This window comes from Epinephelus lanceolatus, chromosome 5 (assembly GCF_041903045.1).
Source record: "Epinephelus lanceolatus isolate andai-2023 chromosome 5, ASM4190304v1, whole genome shotgun sequence".
Taxonomy (NCBI): domain Eukaryota; kingdom Metazoa; phylum Chordata; class Actinopteri; order Perciformes; family Serranidae; genus Epinephelus; species Epinephelus lanceolatus.
This window is the reverse complement of record NC_135738.1, coordinates 23,835,519-23,861,953: the sequence shown is the minus strand read 5'-3', so window position 1 is coordinate 23,861,953 and position 26,435 is coordinate 23,835,519. Positions and strand designations below refer to the sequence as shown.

Sequence of the window (26,435 nt, the reverse complement as noted above, 5' to 3'; positions counted from 1 at the left end):
AATGTATGGACCCCTGTTGTTGCCAAAGCTCTGACTCAGCTCGCTGACTCGTGCCTCTAACCCTGACCTCTGTCCTGATAACTAGACATTTCAGACGTGTACTATGTCATTGCAATCATTCCTAAAGGAGGGCTGATCTAGTTATCTGTCACCTTGGTTACTGTAACATTGTTGTAATATAATGAGATTCTTAATACTGATATTTTTATGGGTTAGCCTGCAGTGCATATCTTTTAAAACTTAGCAGAAGTCATTACTGAGACATTTTTTTTGGTACCTGTAATTTGAGTCTTACCATTTCATGCTACTTTTTGCTAAGTTTTTTATTTTTTCACTGTCACAAATTTCAGGACTTTTACCTGTAATTAAGTACTTTTACTCTGTGGTATTGCTACTTTTAGTTAAATAAAAGATGTAAATACTTCTCCCACCACTGACAATTGTCCAATAAACACAGAGTCGGAGAAATAAACTACCACCATCTGTTGCAACAAGAATCCTAAATCAACATTTACACTTGTGCAAATTACACGCAGATGTACAAATTTCAGTTTTGCCCACTTGACTGTGATCCCCCTTTTTAATTTACAGAAAGCGTTTCCCTCTGTAATGGATGGTTTTGTTTTTCTGTGTGCTCCTCAGGTTACCTTCACAAAGAGGAAGTTTGGACTGATGAAAAAGGCCTATGAGCTGAGCGTACTATGTGACTGTGAGATAGCCCTCATCATTTTCAACAGCTCTAACAAACTGTTCCAGTATGCCAGCACGGACATGGACAAAGTGCTGCTGAAATACACAGAGTACAACGAGCCCCATGAGAGCAGAACCAACTCTGACATTGTAGAGGTGAGTGAGCGTCGCCTTCGTACTTTGTGTCAGGGGGGGTAAAAAAAAAAAACTTCTTTCACGTCGTGCTTTTTCATGTTTTTTCATCTTTTTGATTTATACAAAACATATGTTCAGGTTTACAATATGTAATTTATTATGTCAGTCCTAGATTCAAGCTATAAACTATATTCTGAAAGTGTAGGCTTAGACGCTCTGTAAGTGCTCCAAGGATAATGTTTTAGACAAACAACAGTGAGGAACAAGTAACAGTTTCCTCACAGTCACCATTCAGATAGGACACAGGAGGTCTGCACTCCCTGATAAGTTCAGCGTCTCTTGTGCCCATCAACTGACGTGGAAAACCTATCTCTGCACACGCATGCACACAGTAGCCGCTGACCACCATTTCTGACCCTGTTTCCCATAGATATTGTACCTGTAGGCCTCGGTTCTCTGGTTACTCCTCATCACAGACCATCAGCTTGGCGATTGCGGCAGTGAAAATACAGTGTTTAGTACATTCCATACTGCTCTATAAAACTCAACAAGCACTTGGGTTTCCTGGCAGCTCCTGCATGCCCGGCGACGGGCGGAAGAGTAAGCCACTTGTTATGCCAGCATACAAAACTGTCAGCCAAAAGCCTAAAAGCCAAAGTAAATGAGAATGATTAGGGATACATCCTGTTCCAAACATCTTTCATTGGAACACGTGTGGTTTCTCGGCTTATTCAAGATCTGCTTTAAGAGGCTGGTGTCTTCATTTTGACTAAATGAAAGCATATACAATGTATGTTAATGCCTATTGATGAAACCCTGATAGTGCTAATATAAAGTTGCCCATTCATTTTTATAGCTCTCATTTGAAATAGACTTAGATTAGTGTTTTCTGCTCCGAGATACTTTTTATAAGACAATGCAGACTGCTGCGTTGCAATGCTCTGGTGTTTTTACTGCCACCTGCCCACTAAAACATACAGCGTTTTTTTTTTTTATTACCAATGCCCAATTAAAAGACATCAAGGGTTTAAGATGGGTGAGATTGAAAAATTTCAAGAATCCTAGCTTTGGAAAAGACTTTCACTTGGAGGAATTAGTGAAATTACATGCAGCATAAAGGAGTCAGCTGTGGCCCATTATCTTTTATTCATGCTGCTGCTGCTTGTGAATTACCTGCTTGGCAGAGCTGCAGAAGAGTGCTCTGGCATCCAGTAGACTCATGCAGTCACTCTTCCATCAGGGGCCCTCAGAGCAGAGCAGGGGCTCACCTGCATAAAAAATACATGGACACATTCCTTACTTATGTAACAGTGACCACAAATTTGTTTTTGCCTTGACTCTTGAAGCGGGCTCAACGCAACAACATCTTACACTCACAATCATTATGGGGTTATTCACTGCCTATCAGCTGGGTCATTCCCTTGTATATCGCACATATCTGCGCCCTGCTTGTGTATGTTTACGCTGACAGCAGGGTGTAATTAGAATGTACATAGAGGATAATATAGCACCAGTGCTGATCCCATGCTGATTCCCCACTTAGCCCTTCTGGCTACTCTCAAGGAAGCTGCCCCGCTGCACAAAAGGCGAGAACAAGCCACTGTTGTCCCCGCTCACTCGGCCAGCATCTTTGCAGATATGCACAAACCTCCCTCTGCCTGCTGGCTACACGGTCAAGGTTCAGAAGTGAGGAAGCAGAGCAGAAGTAACCAACCCAGTCCACTTCACAGCATCACCACACAACCCCACTATTCACTTGGCCAAAGAGCCGGTGTCGGAGGTGGTGATAATCTGCGAGTGCTATGATTTGATCATATTTTAGGCAGACTGTTTTCCTTACTGCCTCTTTCTGCAAGCCTTTTTTCAGTCTTGCTGCACAGCTCCTTGTAAACTACATGCAGGAGCTGATGCCTTTGTATTGATGGGAAGAATCCACTCCTCCCCCATTTATCTAGTGAAATGGGCCTCACATGAGGACACTTACACAGGACACTTATCTAAATGTTTTAAATTGCGTTAAACCAATCTTTGCCGTGCAAACAACCATGTGCTCATTTGTCCAGTTTGGGGGGCCAGAAAAACCCTCTCCCGCTTTTCATTGGGAAGCTCGTTCCGTGTGAGAAACTAAATCAAAGGTCACATTCTTGCTCAGTAGTACCATCTGTAGATAAAGGCTGAGCTGTGCAGTGTGGGAGAACAGTCTCCATGTTTTCCACAGATGGATGCATGCCTGGGCCACAGTTTGATAACCCAGTGGAGGGCTATGGACTTTGTCTCAAACTTGGCTCGCAGTCCAAAGCGGAGCAGTAGGCTCAGTGTTGTGTGTGTTGGTGTGTGTGTGTTTGTTTGTGTCTGCATGTGTTGATGGTCTTAACCTTACCAACACTCCAGGCGACAGGTGAACTGTTGTATGAAATCTCTCTTTTTATGTGCTCACCTGTGTGTCATTATTTAGACATTTGTAAGCATTGTTAAGGTGGAATATCATTGTTTGACTTTTGTGAGATGTTCATATTTATTTAGTCAAGAAATCATATAATAAATTTGCCTGTAATATAAAGCAAAATCTGCCCTCTCAATTGAAGGTGATCTGGTTCCCACTTAGAGTAAAAAAAATAGTCTTTTGAGGGTCACATTTGCCTTATTTTTATTCTTTTGTAACGCAGAATCGTAGCACACTCCAATCTCAAGATCACACTCATCAACATCTAGTAATAACTCCTTGGAAATAAATGTGGTATTGTGAACCGAGCTGAGCGTCCACGGCCGAAGGTTTCATGGTGTTGTCCCTATTGTGTTTCTTATTGAATTCTGTTTATGCCACAAATCCAAATGCTGCCGTTAGTCATTAGATTAATCTAATAATATTTACTCTTCCTCCCCTCTCCGCTAGTGGAGCTAATGAGATTTCGCTCATGCTCCGCTATAACCTCACACCATTCCCCAGCACACAGAAAGATCACTGTGTCTGCTGGAGAAGCCTTGAAATCAGATAGTAACTTCACAGGCATCATTTGGCATTTATCCGTCCCCTCTTTGAGCAATTCATTACCGTTAAGGTATATGGTATAGATTAGGATTAATCAGGTTTGCAGGCATTAAGTCAACACTTAATTGTAATTGTATACAACCAGGACTGTGAACAGGCTTTAACCCAATTTGAGAAGCAAATACCACCGCCTCGTATTTGCAAATAACTGGACTGCACCATATGCAAAGCCCTGACTTTTCACTGCTCTTTTTTTACCCTGATGATTTGTGAAAGTAAACAACCTAAGACCATTCATAGGGAAATTCTGCTTATCTTCCTCATAATAAAGAGGGGCGGCCATTGTTAATGTGACTTTAGGAAAAACAGACAATTCCCTCTCTATTTATCACAAGACCACTGCAGTCAGAGGAAACGGGCATAAAATGATCAGGTAATTTCCATCGCATTTTATCTCATGATCTATCAGCTGTTGTTATAAAGCGGAGCCGTATTAATCGAAACAATAAGATATGTAAATTCTGACCGTTGCTGAATGTCAAGCCGTGTGTTTTCATCTGAATCTGTTTTGACTGTGAATTTCACGACTGGCCTTTGCAGATTTTACAGTGGCTACATCTACACAATCATCATCACTGAGGGTTCAATTTGTCATCATGTGCCACAGTCTGTGTTGTATTTTATTTTTACCGGTGGAGACAGTACACGCATTAAGCCACAGTACTGTAAAAGTGCATTTTCAGCAGCTTACAGCTGACAAAAAAAGAATAAATTTTATTACCAGTTATGGAATGAACCCTCTTACAGTGCTTTGGGCTGAATGGGCACCAGAAGTTTCAGACAGGGGATGTTTATGTTGTCAATCAAAGCCTGAGCAGTGATTAAGACTCATTTCTATCTTAATGAATGCAAATTGGCACATCTGCTATGGTGGGCTAGCTGTCCAGACTCTTCAATTAGCATGATTGATCAATTATCCTCCTTCTGGTGGCTCACTGGAAATGGAGGCTGGGGAGTGGGTGCAGTGGGGGTAGGAAGAGAGATGAAAGAGCATGAGAAGAAGAAATGAACAGAGAACTGTCCAAAACGGAATAAGTAGGATGCTTTATTTGATTAGAGCAAGAGAATAATGGAATTTCATTTTACTCAAAGAGGGCTCTTGCTTTATCACAAATTTCCTCAAAAACAGAATTTTATAGCTGCCATTTTATTGTTGTGTTTTTACTTTTTTTTTATTCATACATCCAGTTTGGCTCCTAAAAGTTCAGGTCAGAAATCAGAAGGTGATATTTCTTCACATTTCTGCAACTAACTGGTTAACAAAGTCTTTTTTTTTAAGTGGTTCTGAATGTGTGATCATGACTTCATTTCCACTGTATTTGCTTTTTTCTGTTGGCATTCCCATTGTGATGCATCAACTTTACATGAACAAAAACACAATTTGCATTTTAAATAATGCGTCTGATTCTCCATCAGCAGATTTTCTGATCGGATATTCCCACGAGAGACAAGCGTCAGCCGTGCAAATATTTAGCAGATCAGTACTCTTTCAACTCCAAATTCTGTCGAGGATAGTGTGGCACGCGGCTTGTTTGTGTGTTTGTTTTAACAGTAAGCTTAAATCCTGGAATATCAAAGCACGCTGACGACTCTGAGAAGCAGAGGCAGATTGTCCTGAGTGTGTATTTATAATTGTGGCACAAATACATAACAGGACAGTTAAATGAGACTCTGGCTGGCACACAGGGAAACTGTCACTTATACCATGTTCTCTAATGCAATAGACAGCATTACAGCAGCTGTGTAAATATGACGGCAATAAAGCACATTTAGTGTCAAATTTTACAACATATTGGTGCAATAATAATAATTAATTTTTTTCATAATAAAGATATCTGCCAAAACTGGTTTAGGTTTTTAAATTAAGCAGTGAAAAGTTACTGTATTTAGTACATTTGGCAAAATAGACACATAAAGTCGTTTTTTAGACTAATACATTTTATATAGTTAAGAAAATTCTACAGTTGTCAGACGTACTATCATAAAAATACAAAGGTTAAACATGACATAATATTGAGAACATGTTCAACTGCGTGACTTGATTATAAGTTGACCAGAGTCAAAATTACAGCAGTAACGGTTTGCAGCCACAAATCCACCACACCAAACATTTCTCTGTTCCTGTCACTTTTGCAAACACACACACACACACACACACACACACACACTGCATATACAGCTCTGTGTCTCTCAAAGCTGCCTGCGTCAACCTTAAAATAATGAATTATTGACTCAACTCAAACAAACAAGAAAGTAAATACACGTAAATGTCCAGTTTCATATTAGCAAACCTGCCAATGGCTCTGAACACATGAGAAGGTTTGAAATGAAAATCCCTCTGCCGTAACACAGCTGTGCACTAGATTTTTGTTTTCTTTCCATTTTTTCAGACTTTAGTAGACTGAAACATGGTAGAACCAACTACACCTGAAAAGAGAACTCCTGCCGGCACTTATTAAAAAAGGGACTCAGTACAACAACAAATGTATTCTGCAATTTATAATTGAATTATCAAATTAAGCATTTTTTAAAAACCTTTTCATGTAGTGTTTTCAAGATCATTTTTGTTTGATTATATTTATTGAGTCGGGGATCATAACAATGCAAAATAAAGAGTATGGAAAATATACATCTCTTCATATGCATCCTCTTCTCCAGCTTATTCCCAAACTAACATAGAACACATTCTCAGCACTTACGAAAAAAAAAACCCCATATATATATATATATATATATATATATATGGGTTTTTTTTAACTAATATATATATATATATATATATTATTATATATATGGGTTTTTTTTAACCCATATATATATATATATATATATATATATATATATATATATATATATATATATGGGTTTTTTTTTCAATCAAACAGTGTGACCAAACCAAAGAACCAAAGCTCATAAACCTACATGGGGATGTGTTTTGAGACCTCAGTCCATAGAGCTCAGATTCTCTGCCTGAGCCCGAACCCAACCCGTGGGCCGCAGCCCCCCTCCTTAAGGGCGCCACTGGCTGCGCACATGTGAGTTCCTCCCTTCACACGCATCACACTTGACCTGCTGCGCATAAGCCTAACGAGCGAAATGGAGCCTTCAGATGTCAGGAAAAAAATAGCCTCAGGAGAGTTTAAATTGGCCCAGTCTCAAGGAAAGTCAGAGGTTTGGGACAGCTTTAAGTTAGTTGTCGACGGTGACAACGTGTGTGTCGGCTGCGTCGAGTGTACCAAGTGCAGCACGATGCTGGTATATGACAGCAAAAAGACAGGGACCTTGTAACGGCCCAATCTTCAAAAAAAAAAAAAAAAAGTCAGGTTTGAATAATTACATAATTACAGTTAAAGGGACGGGCCGGGCTTGGACAGAACATGCACCAGCTCAGATGGGGTCAGGCTGGATTTTTTGGGCCCAATCTAAGCTGTAGTCCACGTTAGTCCATACAGTCCACTCCTAAGGGCCCAGGCTCATTTTCAATATGGTCCAAAAAAGGATCTCAAACATGAAAAAACTTGAACGGCTGGACCTTGAGCCAGAAGCTTATAGCCTCTAAAGGTATAAGTTCCATAGTGCTCTGGATTCAAAGGTAAATTTAACAAGAAACTGACGACTTTCAGGGGGCCCCATTAAGGGTTACGAGACAGATAACACTGTAGGAACACCACAGTGCCACCAGTATTGAGGGGCGTAGGCCACTGCATATATGAAATACATGTTTCTGCTAATAGTAAGTGTTTTAAATCAGTAAAAAAAAAAATTAAATTTGGTTAAAATTTTGAAGTTTTTGGTTAAAAAAAGGGAAAATTATTATCAAATTACAAATTATTAAATTATTATCATTCTTGCAACTAAATACCACAAAATAAGGAACTGACAAAACAAAACTAACTAACTAACTAACTAACTACTACTACTACTACTACTAATAATAATAATAATAGAAGTAAGTGCAGACATGTTGTTTGCAAATGATCTTCATCAGACTAAAACCCCACAGCATGCTTTAGAAAATGGTTAGCAGTAATATAAAGTGTACTTACTGTAATACAAAGTTAATGGGCTAAAACACATAATGACAGTTGCAGCAGCTTTAAGTTCTATTGGTAAAAACTTATTCAAAAGGTTGTCACTAAAACATCTCATAATATATTGAAAAAGTGTTGGGAAATCAACAACAACTTGCACAGTACAAGTTACAGTACATTAGCTGAACAATAATGCTGTATATAATTTGTTAGAGTTAAAAGTTATAACTTTGATTTACAGTTATAACTGTAAATAGTTAAATGTATTACTGTTGATTCTTAGATAAAGTCTGTGTTGTGTGGGACATTTATGACAGGTTTTGATAGCGGTGAATCATAATTCAGATAATCTTGTTAGGCTGAGCAGTTAGTGGCAGTTTTGAACCACATAGCAGTCTTTGTCTTGAGTTCAGTGCTTTTATTCCAGTTGTTGTATCACGTCTTTTAATGTAATTTGATTTGATGAAAGATTTAAAGGTTTTTTAATTTGTTCAATATGTGCGCTGAGTTACAGCCTGATTAAACAATATTAGATTTGAAGAGGTCACCAGTGAATATATCACATTTTCATGATTCAGTGTTTGTGCTAACCGTGCTACAGGAGATGTCTTGAGTGGATGTTCTTGATATTGGCTGGACGAGTACAGAAAGTACACTGTTGTTGTTCAGTTTCAACTCTATGGATAATTACATATGAGACCAGTGTAAGCTGGGAGTCTTAAAGCGGTTTCATGTATTGTTAAAGATGTTGCATCCTGGCTCCATGTGTGCAGACACAAGTAGTTTTTTGTCTCTGCGGCAGTTCTTTTGCTCCTGTTGCTATTTTCTGATCTCTTTGTTTATTGTAGTGAAACTGACGTTGCCGGTGACAGAATCATAAACGACATCACTTCCTTTGCAACAGAGCATTTTCCTCTGAAAAGACCAAACTCTATACCTGTTGCTGGAACCACCTTCTGTAGGGAGGAGAGCTGAAACAAAGGACACTGACAGCATATTCTTCTAGCACAATGTGCAATACTACTTCTCAGTGTTATATTATTCAATATAACATTAACTGTTTTTCCCCCACCATTTTAGTTTTTTCCACCATTTTAGTTCATTTTTAGTAACCCTTGGTCTTATTGTAGCCCTATTGTTACCCTATTGTGCACTGGTTTTTGCTTCTGCTCCTTGAAAACACTTCTATCTTGTATATTTTTAGATATTTAATTCTCTATTGTTCTAAAACTGGGCCCAGTGAGTGACCCCGGCACCAAGGAGCCCACTGGTTGTCTGGTTTGAACAGTTAAAATTGTGGTTACTGTACTTAGTGTTACTGTAATTTGAAGCATTCTCTGGCACAAGAACTTCCTTTGGGACAAATTAAGTTCTATTGAATTGAATTGAACCTTTGTGTTGATGTTCACGGGCAAATTTTTAAACAAAGCTGCTGCTCAGTCTATTAAAGTTAGAGTAGGATGTCATCTGAGTTTAGGTTTTCTCTTCCTTCTTCCCGTAACTTCTGACCTGTGGCTGTAAATCTGATGCACCGCCTCGTTCTGCGCTTTTATCTTCAGTGCAGCGAACACAAAAGAAGGGACTTCAAATGTTCACGTCCCCCCCTCTTTTCTTACTAACTAACTCTTTCTCTTTCAGTTTCTTGTTAGTGTTGCAGGTCTTCAGACAAGAGTGCTTGTTTTCTCGGTGTTTTATTTCTCCGTTAACTCTAAAAACTAGTGAGCTGCCATTTCTAGAAACATAGAAGCAAGTTAATTACTGATTTTGTATCTCGGGAAGATTACACTTTCGACAAGTGGTTATTCTAGTTGTTAATATCCATGATTTCTTATCGTCTGAGTGGTGGATGGTGTCCGTCTCATGGTGGAGGTGTAACGCAGCCTATTTAAGACAAACCCAGCTAATTCAAAAGTTTTCATTAATTGAATGCATTGGTTCAGTGACTGCACTGCCGATTCGATTACACTTAATATCCACCTGCAGCTCTTCGCCACTGTTTATCTACTCCAGTCTTCCTCTCCGCTGTGCCATCATCATATTACTGTATTCTCCTTTTTTTGGTATTTCACCATCGAGCTCACAGCAGCAGTGATGAGAAATCCTTTTTAAGCTAAATCAAATGTCATCGCTGTTGACATAGACTTATTGGGTTGATGTTGATTTTTCAGGGCTTTTCAATATATGTGAAATTTTTCTGCCAGCCCATTTTTAATATTACAGAAAAAAAGTATGTGCACTTTTGGGCTCCTGTGATTTATTGGAGTGATATTAAAATGATTTTCTATATTTTTTATTTTGACTGTAGGTCACATACAGTATTGCAGATTACATTAAGCATGATGGTAATACCTTAAGAGTATTTTAAATAAGTTAATGGAGATTTACATTCTCTATGATGCTGCCTTGTGATTTGGAAGTTATATTCCCTATGTCGTTGTCTCTGGAGAAGATGGTAGCCATTAATTTGTATTTCTGGAATCCTATCATAAATTATATCCTCATATAAACACAATTGACTTCCTGTTTCCTGTGCGCACGGAGTGTTTTGTATACCTGAGAGCAGCCATTTAACCTCTGGTCCTGCGTTGTAGTCAGGGTCAGCTCCAGAGTTAACTTTTGTTGCTAGTCAAAACAAACACACGGGCCGTTCATACAACACCAGCGTCTATTTTCAGACTAGTGCAGTAGGACAAGTTAAAAATAAATATCCCACAAATGCTATAGTGAAAACAGAGAGAAGGGTTGTCTTTGTTCGAGACAGGAATACCTCTGATAATGTGACTTACAGTTATAGTATGTGGTTTCACTTGTGTAGCAAGCAGAAAAATCACCTTCTCCTTTTATACATTCTGTGTGTTCTTCCTTTACTACAGCCTTTTTTATAAAGTTAGGAACACGTGGTGGTGTAAACTCTCCCGGTTATTTCATTTGTCATTACTCTCCTCTTGACATACAGCATCTTAACATTGCCATCTCATATGGAGTAGACTGGTTAGAGTTGTCTGAAAAGTCTTCTCTTGCCACAGCAAGTGAAGCAGTATTAATGGTTCTGTTTCGAGCAACATGCTGGGTTTCAAAGTGCCCCTTTTTGTAGGACAAGGACTCCTTTTCCTCTGGGCTTTTAGTGAAAAAGGGTCACCAGTCCTCTTTTGTAGTTTTCTGAGTGTAATGAAACAGTTGTGGTAATGTTCATGTGAGTATATCACACACTGTTCTGTATTATGTGTCCTCTGCTGTGGCACACACAGTAATTGTTACCTGATGGCGGAGTAATGACCTTTAATTTATGAAAATGCAGTTTGATTATTGGAATTAAACTTGATTACCAGTAGTATCACAGCTCTCTTTATATATGGGGATTTTGTTCTGCAGGGCTATTCAACAGTTATCCTTTGAAATGCTGAATGGCTTAACTCCATTATCAAGGTCTGGTTTTCTGTGCATTTTAAACCCCATCGTGTGGTACATCTCATTGTCTTATGATGTCTCTGCTCTCCGGTGTGTGATGATGCTTGTTACCAGGTTACTGCTAAGAGATTTTTGCTTTTAGCACATGTCGTACTTCATCGACGTCAGACCTTTTTTTTTTTTTTTTTTTTTTCCCACCCTCTTGACTATATCACGTATGTCTCATTTCAGGGTCCCTGAGAGAGAGCTTGTAATGAAAGGAGACACAACAACAAAAGACCACAAGCCATAGCGCTTCTTCTCAACATTAGTTTCCACTGACGCTAATGCGTTAATATTTTAAGGTCTAAAATTAGATACGCTCCCTCTCTCAACAACACTACAGTTTATTTACCAAAGAAAAAAGATGCGAGGTATTTTTTTAAAGCTGAATTACACATTTTTCTGTGAGTGTTTTCTTTTCTAATTTGTTATGTGAGGGTGTTTGTGAAATATCAAACTTATAGGGAAAGTTTCTTGGAAACAGCACTTAGCTGACACAGATAGTTTAAGGAAGACGTTTGAACCCATTTAGCTTCTCCTTGTAATGGGTGTGAAAGCAAATTTAACCTAAGGCATATTTAACCTCTCTGCAAATACATCTGTTCATTCTAAAATGATTAATGTGTCATCAGCCTTTTATTTCGATACGGTGTGGCCATCATGGTGGACGTCATTTTCGGAGCAAAAACTGAAGCAGAAGTTTGACCCGACTCTCAAAGTTTTTACTTGTTTGTTTCATCAATTTTTTAAATGCCCCATAAAATGTCTGCAACTGTATGTGCAGGTACTTCAGCCGGAGAGAAAGGGGCTTCTTCTCCTTTATGCATCAGCTCCAACAGAAATGTTTAATGCATTGCTCGTTTTCATATAAACAGAGAAAAAAACAGATTAAAGCATTTGCTCAGTATTTTTTTTTTTAAATAGTTTTCCTGCTAATTGATGTTGGCAGTCATTTAATGTTGACTTGCACATAAATTAGACACAATTATTCTCTTTGTTCTCCAAATAAAATGCTCTCAGATTTTTGATGTGTTGTGCAACATAATTGAAGTCGACTTTTTATATGTTATGATTGTGTCTGATCAGTGTTGATATATCACATATCACATATTCATTTTTGTGTTTAATTTCTTCATAGGCATAATACTTATCAAACGTCCTATCTTGTCACGATTAACAAAACAACAATGGTGAATATAACTTCAAAGTTTAAGGTAAAGGTAATCATCTTCAAAATTTCTTACAATAAAGGAGACAAAGGTATTGCAGCTGTCATTGCTTACATCATAACCTGCAAGCAAAATGTATTTTAGCCACTCAGTCTAAGTTGACTCTATATTGAGAATATTTTCACTGCTTTACTGTCGTTGGACAGCCCTTTCCTTTGGCACTACGTTTTCTCAATCATAGTACTTAAGTATTCCTACGCACCGCTCTCCTCTGGCCTGTTCAGTCTCCCTCTGCAAAACTTCCTTTGTATACTCTGGTTCGTAAAGGTATCCTCTTGTCTCCACAGTGAATGTCATTTTTATTGTAGCTGTCGTAATCACTTATTTTTTAGTTTTCTGGTATTTGTTGTTTCTTCATTAAACCGCTAAAGCCTGACCCAAACAGACCTGCGGCCTAATACAACACAATGCACAGTTGTGCTCATGCATAGGAATACTGAAATCCTATGGTTGAGTAAATGTAGTGCCAAAGGAAAGACCTGTCTTATGGCAAGGTAAAGTTGTTAAAATATTCTCAATATAGCACTTAAACTGGTGAGGACTTTTTAGTGAGGACTTTTTAGGTACATTTTGCTGCCAACCCCTATCCACAGCAATGCATTGCTGAGCTTCTGTGTCGGCACTCCTGTCTGCTTCTCTAAACTGGGGGCGTGCCAACCGCCATGTACTGATTGATAAGTAACTCAATCAGCTCAACTTGAAAATATCCGAACTATCCCTTTAAGCTAATTAACCCAGTGCTATTCGGAAAAGTAATGACATGATGTGTTACTTTTCTGCAGTAGCAGCGTGTTGGATGGCACATGACATTGGGTTCGAATAGTTTCTCACACTGAGCTCAAATCACATACCTGCCATAAACTGTGGCATGACCCACATGAATCAGGTCAGACATTAAGCTGACCTAATTTGGTTTGATCTAGTTACTGAGTGTGCAACAGTGATACTAGTTATGTTAAAGATCATTACAACCGCAAGCCGCGAGTCCACCCTCTGTGTTCTTCAATGACCTTCCAGGCTGAGCGGCTGAAATGAGACCTTGCTTTTCGTGCACAGCGGCTTCTGTGAGTTAGCTCGTACAACAATCAGCTTGCCCTTGTGCCCCCCTCCTCCCACTGTGCGTGCTGTGCGGCCAACCCCTCCTGCCCAGGGGCGAGGACAGAGCAAAGCCTGCTGGGATTGGGGGGGGCGGGGAGCTGGGGGTTAGCTGGCACTGTGCCACCTTCCCCTGACTGCCTGGCCTGACTGGGGGCAAAGAGGGAGGCTGCTGTGTCTCAGATTGATGAGGACAGGTCTGTGGTCTGGGTATAGAGTGTTGCAGAACAGACGTCCTGCTGGCACATCCTGCCCTCTCTGCCGCACGCCCCCCAGCCCTCCGTACTCGCCTTATCGGAACTCCTAATTGTCCTTATGAATATTTTAGAGGCGAGCAGGAATGGGAGTTCAGGGTTGGGGGTATGGTTTCAAGGGCCCTGACAGCTAATGATCCACTCAATGACCAGAGAGAGAGAGCGGGAGACAGGGAGTAAAAACGGTCGGAAAGATTTTCAGTAATCTGTATGTTAATGTTTTTGTATGGATTGTAATTCCCTCTGATCAGTTTTTAATGTGTGCCACCTTTTCTTTGTATGGAGTGGGAACAGAGACTGTGTGTTCTCATTCTTTTTAATCTGTAGATAATGATGACATTGGTTTGCCTTTATCCTCAATTTGTAGTTTAATTCCCTCCTGTCTATACTGAAAATATGCAGTCCGCTGATTGAGACTGTTCCCTCTCACTGTGGCGGCTAATAGCTTTGTCACATCAGTCATTCACCACAGTCTCAGAGCAGAAAGCTCTGAAGGGACTGCTCACTGCACAGCAATTGCCTCTTATTCAGTAACGTGGATGGGCTATTTTTAATTGGCACTCTAGTAGAATGCAGGTAGTCGTTGGCAGTATACAGTATGGGATCTAATTAGTTTGTTCTCATGTGTATCTCTCGCTGGTTCAGACTTAGTAAGCATGACTCACTTTGGATTAATAGGTCACGACTTGAGCTCACAGCGGTGTGTCCCTTGTCATTGTAGTGTCAGGTGGGATTGAATCTCACTATGTATGTACAGCTACAAGACAACAATGTCAAAATAAAAAGCAGACGGTCGAGTTGCCCCCTCCTGCTGCTCTTCCTGTCTACTGTGTAACTAGACAATGGAGTGAGCCACAGGAAGGACATGAATCCAGCCTCATATCCTCAAATCAGTCAGTAATGTGGAATGGTCATGAGATTAAACAAGATATGTCTGGGCATTACAGAGGTCTCCTTATCTACTGTAATAACCCCTCACTCCCAACTCACAATATGCGGTGGGAAATGGAGAGAGAGGGAGGAAGAAGAAGAAGAAGGCTTCCTGCATTACAGTAACCTAGTGCTGGGCTATGGCATACTACAGACCAACCAAAAGAGGCTTTTATTCCCCTCAAGTGAAGACTACAGCACCACAGGGGGAAAAGGAACATGATGGTAGTGAAAGTCTCTTAAGATGTTATATAAGAGCAGAAATATTCCTCAGCAGATAAAAGCCTTCCTATCAGCCGCCTTCCCATGCTGATTTCCTAGTGCGTTCACACTCAAAGAAGCCCTTTGATAAGCACATTAGATGGAACGGCCTGGACACAATGGTGATGTCATGAGGATTAGCACGCTACCTTGCTTAGTGTAGCGGCGGGCACAAGGGCTAATTCACAGCACTACAGGGCGAGAGGCTGGGAGACCCGGCTGAAATGAGGTGAGGGGAGGCCGCTGCACAACAACCGGTTAAAATATAGCCTCGGTGTACTTTCGGGGCAGGCTGAGATAAACAAGACATGCATTAAACATTCATGTTGTTCTCCACTTTTGGAACATTTTGTGTAATTTCCCGCTGTCGCCATTACATGACAAACTGTCTTGCTGTTGAGGGGCCTGTAATCAGAGCAGTGATGCACCAGTCACAGGTCAGGTGGTCCTCTACCGATAGTGAAAGCTGCTGTGATTCAGGCACAATGGACGAACCAGCCTCTTCATGCCTTTCCTTTCAGCCATCTCCCCCACAATTTTGAAGTTGAGCTTTTATGCCGAACCACTATCTTCCTCCTTTCACCCTGCCTTCTATTCACGTACAGTACTGTACAGTACATGAATAAGTTAAATGCAGAAAGCTCTCTTGACACAAGAGAGAGGAAGAACATCAGAGCGAAATTGTTTTCCAAGACTCGCAGCAGCGGAGTACGTTGCTTGGGCCCATTTCACTGAAAGTGCTTCTCAAGAAAACAGGTGATGTAGGTGGCTTATGCAACGGTTTGGGTTTTATTTTTAATCCACGGAATAGTGTTTGCTTCCATTTTGCAATAAAAATGTGAATATAAGGCTTAAAAGTGAATCTGAAGTCCAGAATCGAGCAAAAAATGTTTATGTATTTCCACAGCATTTTTTAAGGTATTAACTGGGCAGAAGTACATTGAAAAAGAAGTCCTATTGATCTCTTTATCTGATCTTTATATGGCATGCAAGGTTACCTTTCACTGTGCTATACTCTTCTTTACTGAGCATATACTGCAAATCTGGAGAGGCAATTACTGTGCTGAATGTTCCCCATGGTTACAGCCTGGTTAATAGTCAGGGCTCAGATGGAGATGACGGATAGATGTTTTCTTCAGGATGAGGAAGCCTCAAGGCCTCCTGCAATGGAAAATGTCTTTTTTAAGAGAAGTTCAAGTATCACACAAGCGAACTGATGGACACACATACATGCAAGCACAGACAATGGTGCCCAGTTGGTTTGACGTCAGCCACTCAGAGTCTCATTTTTATTTGAAGAGCCAAATTTCTATCAATACAGGTTTGGACTGCTGTGAGAAAATAGCAGCTGGCCTTGTTCCCACTCATCTTTGTGAGCCTCTCAGGACCTTGTGAATAGATTACACAAGTTCCCTTGTCCATACTCTCTCCGGGCCCCCCTCGTGCAACAAACAGCCTATATCTTTCATTAGAAATGCTACTGAAAATCCCAACCTCAGCTCTATTCACATACAGCCAACTTTGCTTTCGCAAGTTCAAACCCCACATCTTGATTCAACATTTGAAACTGCTTTTATAAAACTATTCATAATGCAAAAAGGGGTTATCTTTTCTTTTTTGCATCCTAATCATCTCAGTAAGTTTTCCCCCTTTTTCTAGGTCAGAACACTGTAGTGTCTGGAGCAGTCTGCAGCATAGACATGTAAGAGCAAAGTTGATCTGGGGTCGGGTGGCCTTCAGGGCTCCATGTGGTCCCTTCTACGGCCATATCTCTGCGCGGCTGCGTCTGATTGGCCAGCATGGGGAGCCAGGTCTTGACAGGTGTTTGGAAGAGGGACACCTGTTTGGCCATGTGCTGATTTAGTGATCCATTTACTGGGAGCTGTGGGCAGCGTCTGTGGGACACCCAGAACATGCCAAGTCATTTAACAAAGAATTACAGCCATGCTTTCCTAGCCCTTAGATGTTATATGCATTACAAGAGATGATTAACTCTTGCGCACAAAATGGCATCCATACACGCGGCACCTTCAGTGCATCTTTTTAAGGATAATATGTATTGTAGTGATTCGTGTAATGTATCATGGAGCAGATCTGATTGCTGCCTGCCCTTGTCTGCTGCTATCTGGTTCCCGCTCACCCACTATGCTGCTGCAACCCCTCCCTAAATGGCTTGGGCCAGTGGGTGCGGTGTAATGAAGGCTGGCCAGGCTTGTTGTGAAAGTAGAAAGTAGAGCAGCCCTGCCCATCTTGCGACCAGTCCGACCAAGCTATTCCCATAATGAGCAGGTTGGAACCTAAATTTGCAGGTTCAGATCAGATCTTGGGCTCACTGGTGGAGAAAGTGCATAGTTTAACCCCAGTAAACACAGGCCTTTCAGGACCCTAACTAGAGAGGGTTCGTTCAGTAAACAGGAAATGAACCAGCAAGGCGTTTTCTTAGAATGAGAAGAATGCCCCTGCTCTGTACCGCACCAAACAGTAATGCATCTGTGGTACAGTGGTGGCCATTCATTATCCAGAAGACTTATCTCTCTCTCTCGCTTGCTCTCCTCTGGGCATTGCGGACACTTATGTTTCAAGAGATGTGGGTGCTTTTCTGAACTTCCTTATTTCTGCGCACACTGCTGGAGATCGACATTGTTCCCGTGCCCCCCAAAATTTACATCCCTCACAAATTGTGTGCATGCATGGAGACGAGGTGGAGCAGCGCAGGATTTGGCATCATCTCGTTCTAATGAGCAATGATATTATGCAGGACTCTCATAAAGCCATAGCACAGGTTTTAGGAAATATAACTTACACTGAGGTTGTGGTGAGCAGTGCTGGGTTAGCCGCATTGTCTTGCACAGACCTATACGTACCGTCACACCGCTGTGAGAGGATGTAGCAGCTGTAGAACCCCCCCCCCCCCCCCCCCCCCCCCCACCACCACCACCACCACACACATACTGCACATATGCACTACACACACTCCCACTCACATAAGTCTCTCTTTCTTTCTCTTTCTCGCACACACACACACACACACACACACACACACACACACACACACACACACACACACATTTTCCACTTTCTTAGGTGATGAAGACCAGAAACAGAGAGTAAGGTCTCATTAGTGTGTGTAGGTTCCTCTCCTCTGCCTCACACTCTGACCCCTGCATCCACAGGAGTCAGTGACCTTCCTGTAGACACGAGGCCTCCGAGGCAGCCCACAGACAGGGCAGGGTGCTGCTGTGGACCTGCAGTAGTCTGATAGAGGAACCTTGCGAGCCACACATAAATCATGTTTTGATGTACGCTGCCTTGATATCACATGCTGTCACATGCTGTCAGCGAGTCTTGTTAACACCGCTATTCAGAGCTGTAATGAGGAGCAGAGAACAGCCTGTAAGAAAGTGAGCGAAAGAGCAAAGCGTTGCATTTATTTATTTAGTTGTATGACATGTTTTTTTTCCACAAAGTTAGAATAGGCTCTTTATAACACCACAACACACCACCCTATGTACTTAGGAGCACTTTGCTTTTTACAATAATTGCTCAATTTCACACTCAAATAGGCATCTTTGACCACATTTGATAATCCATTTTATTCCCCCCACATGCATTAACTTTGATAAGATCCCACGAGTGACAACCGTACTGAATTACAGACTGGGACAGTCTTAAAGTGCGCTGCTGTAGGATCGTCTTATGCAGGGGTTTCTTCCAGCTGGGTGGCTTATGATAACTGAAACATAATGAAAAATGCAAACACACACTCGCAGCAAGAGGAGGAAGAACGGAGAGGGATGGAGGCCGGGAGGAGGAGGGTGAAGGAGAGAGAAAGAGAGAAAAAGGGAGGAGGACAATATTTTGTTTCTCTGAACACATCTGAAGGGTGAAAGGATACAGAGTGACATTTCAGTTTCCCCTTGGTACAGAGCCTTGTATTGAGCTACAGTTTAGCCTAGCATTTGTGCAGCAGCTGTTCTTGTGCTGCAACAAAAGAAAAAAAGGAAAGACAATCGTACTGTAGATGTTTATTTTTGTTCATGTTTGATTTATATTTTCCAGGAGAAGTGTATATATATTAGGTAACACCACTACTACTATACTGTTTCTTCTCAACTGTGCAATTTCCTTTCAGAAATTGAGAAACAAAGGCCATAATGACTGTGCTAGTCCTGATCCTGATGACTGTTTTGGGCACAGCCCCCTCATGGACGACCATTTCGGCAAACTAAACGAAGAGAGTGATTTAATGTACAAGCGCTGTGGTGTAAGTACTTCCTTTGTCCCCTGCTGTTTTGTGTTGATTTCTGTCTTTATGTTGATGTTCACTACAGGCGCTAAACAAGAAAGAACACAGAGGTTGTGATAGCCCGGACCCCGATGCCTCATATGTCCTCACTCCTCACACAGAAGAAAAGTATAAAAAAATTAATGAGGAGTTTGATAATATGATGAGAAATCATAAAATCGTAAGTACTGTAAATGCAACGTTTTTGCTTGGCTTTGTGGCACAAAAGGATTTTCACTCTTTTTTCATTTAACTTTTTCCTCTTTTTGTTACCTTCCCCCCTCCCCCCCCAGAACCTCTGTCAACTTCTTTCAGAACTACTCTATCTTAAGATTAATGCCCCCCCGTCACTGGGTGTGCATTTGTTTCTTATGTTGATTTGTTCTGCAACTGATATTTTGACACACCCTGATAAGATCACATTTCATGTGAACAGGTGAAATGTTGCATGCTTCTGCTGGAAAGAAAACACCCCAGTATCATGGTCATGTTATCATTAATCAAGCAGCAGCAGCTATTTAAACATCAGAGTGTACAGAACATACATACTCACACATGGTGAGTGTTTATCATAAGGTTCTGCAGGTTTATTTCCATCTCAGACCTGATTTTACCCCATAATGTAACAAAAACAAATTAAATATTTCACAGTTCCTTGATAATGTCATGTTCCTCCTTTTAAATCTTCCTGTTACCTCTCTCGCAGTGCATTCTAGCATAAAATATCCCTTACTCCTGAACAGCTCCAGCAGTAAAGTGTTCCCAGAGCACACTAACACTGCACTATCATTTAGCATCCTCCCTCTCCTTCATCAAGTACCACACTGGCTCACCCACTAAAACACCACAAATCTTTTGTGATCTTATCATGCGTGACAATATTAGACTTGTGCAAGAACACAGTGCATACTAAGCAGTCGTTCTCTATATGTCCCTGACATGACGAGCATCACTTTGCCATTAACAAACTAATGATAACAGCCGACTGGCTCACTGGATAATGCTATGATGAAACGTTCTCACTGCCACCTGTCATTCTCACTTGCGCTTTGCACAGTCAGCACTTTATAGGTAAATGCAAGTGAGTCACGATTCTTGTAGCTGTGAATCCCCGCTACCCCTCTCTGCTGTGCCGAGAAACACGTTACACCGTGGTGTTTCAGAAGGCAAAAGTATGTCTGTAGTGCTGACTGCTGCAATGCCGAAGTGAATCACCTGAGTGCATGTTTATTTTGTTTTCTGTGTTTTCTGTGTGTGTTGCGGTAGCACTGAAAATGTGTGTGTTCTTTATGTGTGATATTAATGACAATAATCTTCTTTGATGGTTATATAGTGTCACTCAGCAGCCCTCAGATGTGGGGCAGAAATGTTTCCTAAAATATTTTGTTATAAAGCAGCGGCAGAGTTGAAAACACACAGTGTATCCTTGTTTATGAAAGCAAACCCTCAAGGGGAGCTCTCTGATAATGATGCCATGACAACCACTGACCCATCAGACTCATCATCAGACCTTGGGTTTTGAGTGTGTTTGTGTATAAACCTCTGTGTGTGTTTGTCTTCCTCTTGTAGCCCACAGCATTGCCTCAGCAGAACTTCTCCATGCATGTGGCAGTGCCTGTATCCAATCCCAATGCCATGTACCAGCCAGGAGGGACTCTGGGCAGCCAGGCACTGGCAGCAGCCACGGCCTCTCTGAGTGACAGTGGGATGCTGTCCCCTCCACAGGCCTCTCTGCACAGGAATGTGGGTTCAAGTGGAGGACCCCAGAGGCCCACCAGTACAGGTTAGTGAACAAAAACCACAGTTAATTAGTCAGAGTGGTGCACAGAGGATGATCCAGACCACTCAGAGCAGGTTTTATTTACGATTGAAGCCCCTTTGTGTGCATTTGTGTGTGATTATATCATCTTTCTCATTATTCTGATGACATAAATGCTTTGTTTGTAGAATAATTTTACAACTCTAGTGAGAACTAATAGTGGTCAATGAGGAGGTCATTAGCCTACCATAGCATAAATTACAGAAGCAGGCAGAAACAGCTAGCCTGGTTCTCTCCAATGCTAAAAAACAACTACTGTCTCCTCAAAACCTCATTACATGAACATACTTAATAACAGAAGTTACTAATATGTGGACTTTGTGGAAGTTATATGATGTAAAACTATGAATTTCTTTTTTTTTTTTTTTTTTTCCTTTTTTTTGGATGAACTACAGTTAATATGTGTGGTTGCTTGGCAACTTCACAGTGAAAATAAAACTACCCAAGAGGTAGTCACACCACATAACCCCCGTAAAACCACAACGCCTTACAACACAACGCTAATTGCATCTTGGCTTATTGCATCTTGGCTCTAGCTTTACACTTTGTGCACAGACATGGGTTGGTGTCAATCTCCTCATCTAACTCTATGCAAAAAAACCATCATGTTTATCCTCTTCCTCTTAGTGCCCCAGTGGCATTTGAATCTAACACAGCTGTCAATCAAGTAGATCACAGCTGGAGAACTGCGGTCAAACTGTCAAACTAGGCAGTGCCGATTAAATATGAATCAAATTCTGTTACTGCACTGCCCATTTCTCACCTAAAATTTTTTACAGAGACATATTTTAGTGTACTGTTTAGCTGTAACATGAGAAAGTTAGTGACCCGGCTGCCATGTTGAAAACAGTTAAGCAAAACCAAGTGCCGCCCACCAGCCAGACCAACGTTCTCATGAAAAAAAAACAAGGCAGTAACAGAATCTTGATTCATATTTGATCAGCGCCGCTGAGTTTGACAGTTTGACTGCAGTTTGCGAGCAGTGATTGGCATGATGTACAGACTCTGATTGACTCCGATGGGTTGTTTTCCAACAGCTGCAGTCAATGCTAACAAATGCCATAAGAGTCACTATGAGGAGGAGGAGAAGGAATGTGAGTTTCATCACACACTATCTGTCTCATGTATATAATAATGTGAATATAGTGACAGTTTCAGCAACTATGACAAAAAGTTATTTTCTACCAACTGTAGCTTAAAATGGGAACTAACGTTTTTTTCAACCTGGGCCCTATTTTCTGATCTACTTTTTTCTAAATTAGTGATAGGATGTTCAATATTTGACATTTCTCCAGTACGAAGCTCGGCCTGACCTGCCTGCAGCCCGTGAGCGCGCTATGTTAAAAAATAGGGCACTCAGACAGCGTCAAACAACGTCAAAATACGTCCACTAAAAGTGCTTTTTTTTTTTTTACATAGATAGGCTCGGATTGTTCGTATAATTATCCGACAACATAATGGAAAGGAGAAATGAACGTCTGTGTTTACCTTTAGCTGGATTCAGACATGTTCCTCTGCCTGTTGCTGCTCCCTCTCTCTCCTCGTCCGCTCTTCAGTTTCAATGAGCTCTGCGTCCGTGTACTCCGTGTTCAAATTAATACGGGCGGTCAGCAAATTCAAATGGTTCATCCAGATCCAGTTGGTCAAAATCGGGTAAAAATTCAGACATGTTTCTTGTGGCAAGTCAAAACATTCACTCAGAGTGAAAGTCTGGCTCTGAAATCTCATGTCTCGCGAGATTCTTCTTTTTCTTCTTTGGTGTTTTACTATACTGTCTGGACGTATTTTGACGTTGTGTGACGCTGTCCCAGTGCCCTATTATTTAATATAGCCCGCACTCACGAGCTGCAGGCAGGTCCGCCCTAGCTTCGTACCAGAGAAATGTCAAATAATGAACATCCTATCACTCATTTAGACAAAAGTAGATTGGAAAATAGGGCCCAGGTTGAAAAAAACATTAGTTCCCCTTTAAAGTTTCTTCTGGGTTTTTTGGTTACCTCCAAGGCACATATAGTTTTTTTTTTTTTTAAGATGGTGTTGGATATAAGGGACCTAAGGTCAAGCAGTCATGTCATACTAGCACCCTTAAACTGGCGTTTGTGTGATATATATTTTTCACACCCTCCAAAATGCTCATCATCACACCTTTTACCGTATCAGCATTGTGGAAAAATGATGTCAGTCCACACTAGTGCTTGTACGACTGGTCTGACTCAGTCGGTCCAGATGGCTTTTGCAAGATTCAGATACACTGCATACGATAGAAGTACATGCAACAAGGTGTGAAATGCCTCATTCAAAATTAACCACGTATCAGAATTGGCCAAGACCTACCCATATGCAGGGGGTTTACTTAATGTTTGTTTTTTACAATAATTCTTGCTTGATTATTCGCTGCTCTATGTGTATTGTTTTTTTTTTCTTTTTTATGATTCATATTAGATCTGTGTTTTATTACAAGCTAAAAAAAAATGCCCAGACTCATGTGGCGTGTTGGCAGTGTGTGCTTGAGTTAAGCGTATCTTTTGAAAGCGTCTACATTGTAGAGTTTTCATTCGACTGTTAGGAGAGAGGTTCGAGCAGATGCCTGATTTCCAAGACAACTGGTAATTGCTTGCTGCAGGTGCATCCTCATAGTGGAACTCTGCATTCACCACCTCCAACTTTATAACAAACACCATGCTGAACGCAGCTTGATGTTCAATATATGATCTTTAATCACATATTGAATATTTCCCCCACCATGAGGACACTGGCGGGAGCACACACACCTCCCTTTGGTGTGCTGTGAAGATAGATCTACATGACATTTTCATGTCTGGTCTGGCATCTCCATCACATGCTCTGCTAGCTTGCAGAAGGATGCAGATGGTTAATCATATCACTCTGTGCATCTCATTAGGTGGCATGCTGGATACCTTTCAGTGCCAAGTGGTGTGGGCTCCAGCCCAGCGGGTAAGTCCTCCCTAGAGATTCATTAGCTCTCTGTAGCTCTGCCCAATAGGCCTCCTGCTTAGCACGCGAGCTGGATAGTTGCGTTTCCATCTGTGATTGGTTCAAGACGGTTGTCACTATCATTGACTGATAGTGCCTTTGCCCGACTTTATTTTCACTGCATGCATCGTGAATACAAGTGTTGCTCCTCTCAACAGAGGAAATCTATAGTATGCTTGTTAAACGCATGTGTGAGAGATGGGAAACGGCTCGGCGGCATTCACACAGTGTGGTGTTTGTGCTTGAAAGCAACCTGGGTAACCAGGCGAGGCAATTAGCTGTCCAGCTGACTTTGGCAGGTAAATAAACGCAGCGTTTCCTTTAAACTTGTCACCTCTATGTAGCCCTCCCCCATCCTGTTTCCTTCCCTCTATTGACAGGTGCATCTGTTTCCCCCCACTACTCTGACAGCCCTTATAAGGCTGGAGAGGGTCTGTAAGATGCCTAGACCAGCATAACCCTTTAGGTATTCGGGCCATGACATCCCACTAAGTCCTCGGTACACAATGACCGGACAGCCTGTCATGGCTGCAATGTGCTGTGTGAGAGGCGCAGGCAGGTGGAGTTAACTCTTCGCTTGTCACTTAGCTTGCTGTACTCCATATAGTATTTCTGACAACATGCAATATGGTGTTACGAAACTGGACGAATTCAATGTTCATAGCTTGTGGACAACCACAAAAATATAAGCCTGCGATAGGATATTTGTCGAGGTATTGATTAGAAAGTATGAGCACTCGGAGTCGGTTTACAACATTTTAAAAGGAGTGCTGGGTAAGTTCAAGGTGTGGCACAGGGTCAGGATAGTTAGTATCCTCTGCCAGGGGGCGTCAGCGTTTGGCACAGAGCGAGCATGGTGCAGCTGTTGTTTGTACCAAGTGTGTAGAACAGCAGAGACTACAGGGAGGAGAAACCTCTCCAGCCCTGCTGTCAGATGACCATTCCTGACATAGCTCTGATTTTTCACAAGTAGCAGCTATGACCACAGCAGAAGCCTTTCAAAGTGGCCAGATGGAAGATGTGCCGTGTGATATCTTCTCTCCTGTTCGATGGTGTCACCACAGAGAGAAGGTTTTTTTTTTCCATAAGGCAAATAGAAGAATTGAACTGTTTTCCACACAACCTCTAGGTCCCTATGTGGGTTCACTTATTAGCTGGTTGTAGGAATCGGCTGACTTGCAAGCACACATGTGTTAATGTCACAGGCAGCATCATTGGGAAGTTTTTTCTAGCAAACAAATTTCAGTCGTTCCTTCTAAAATAAACCATCTGTTGTTCTTGTTTAGTCTTTGGATTAGATAATGGCTCCACTTTCAAAAAACAATCTCTTTTTGTCTCATTTTGTACCGTTACATCAGCGTGCAGCTCTATAATAGATCTTTTCTTTCAACAGCTCATACAATTACTCCTAATTACAAGCTCTGCTCCTTGACTGGTGAGCATTAAGAATGAAAGCTGTGTATATGTCTGCCAGCTGTACACAACCCTTCGACAGTATTGAAACATCGTATGTTCTTGAAATACAATTACAAAGTATGTTTTTGTGTTCAGCAGATCACATCAGGTAAAAGAAGAAATTGTTTTTGTTGGTGCAAATGTTACTTTTAGAAAGTTATTTTCTTTTGCTGTAGGTTGATTGAATGCGAAACATGTATTCAGAGATGGAGGATGATGATGAATCATATCCATGCTGTATAAAAATACAAGAACGATTGTGTACCTGGTTGCCATCTGCCATAACAAATCACCTTCTGCACATCTTGCCTGGTCTTAGTTCTCTGAGACACAACAGTAGGACTGTGCGTGGCGTCTATTATTAGAAAACTGTTTTTGGAGGCCTTGATTCACATCTATTATTTCTTCTCATTCATCAAGACATTTTCTTTTCTGCCTGAACCTGACTCACGTGGGATGCTGGGCACAATAAGTCTCAGTGTTTTTCTTTCCCTGGCCTTAAAATGAAAACTGAATGTTTCAGTTGTAAACACAAGGCCTTATGTAATGCCCCTCTCCCAGACCGTGTTAATAATTCAGGACAATGAACAGAAACCAAACAGCTTTCAACACGCGCAGGTTTCAGTCAGAGAGGATTTATTGGCAAGACCGAGCCGTTAGAGAAGTCTGAATATGGAATGAGGGCAGCAGACAACGTCCCCCGCCGATAGGCTGGGTTTTAACTTGTGGCTGTTACCTTGGCTCAAAATTAACTTTGT

At 41.3% G+C, this 26,435-nt stretch overlaps 1 protein-coding gene across 9 annotated transcripts in view; it reads left to right on the top strand.

The window, feature by feature from the left end:
- Nucleotides 1-26,435, top strand: part of mef2aa (myocyte enhancer factor 2aa) — a 68,782-nt gene that overhangs the window by 35,207 nt on the left and 7,140 nt on the right. For 5 of the 9 annotated variants that reach the window (XM_078167894.1, XM_078167896.1, XM_078167891.1 and 2 more), the window contains exons 3-5: nucleotides 643-846; nucleotides 19,257-19,388; nucleotides 20,979-21,192. In XM_078167894.1, the coding sequence (XP_078024020.1) occupies nucleotides 643-846; nucleotides 19,257-19,388; nucleotides 20,979-21,192 (550 nt within the window). Of the gene's footprint in view, nucleotides 1-642; nucleotides 847-19,256; nucleotides 19,389-19,455; nucleotides 19,591-20,978; nucleotides 21,193-26,435 lie in introns of all 9 variants that reach the window. The other 4 variants (XM_078167890.1, XM_078167888.1, XM_078167895.1 and 1 more) reach the window with 1 other exon arrangement.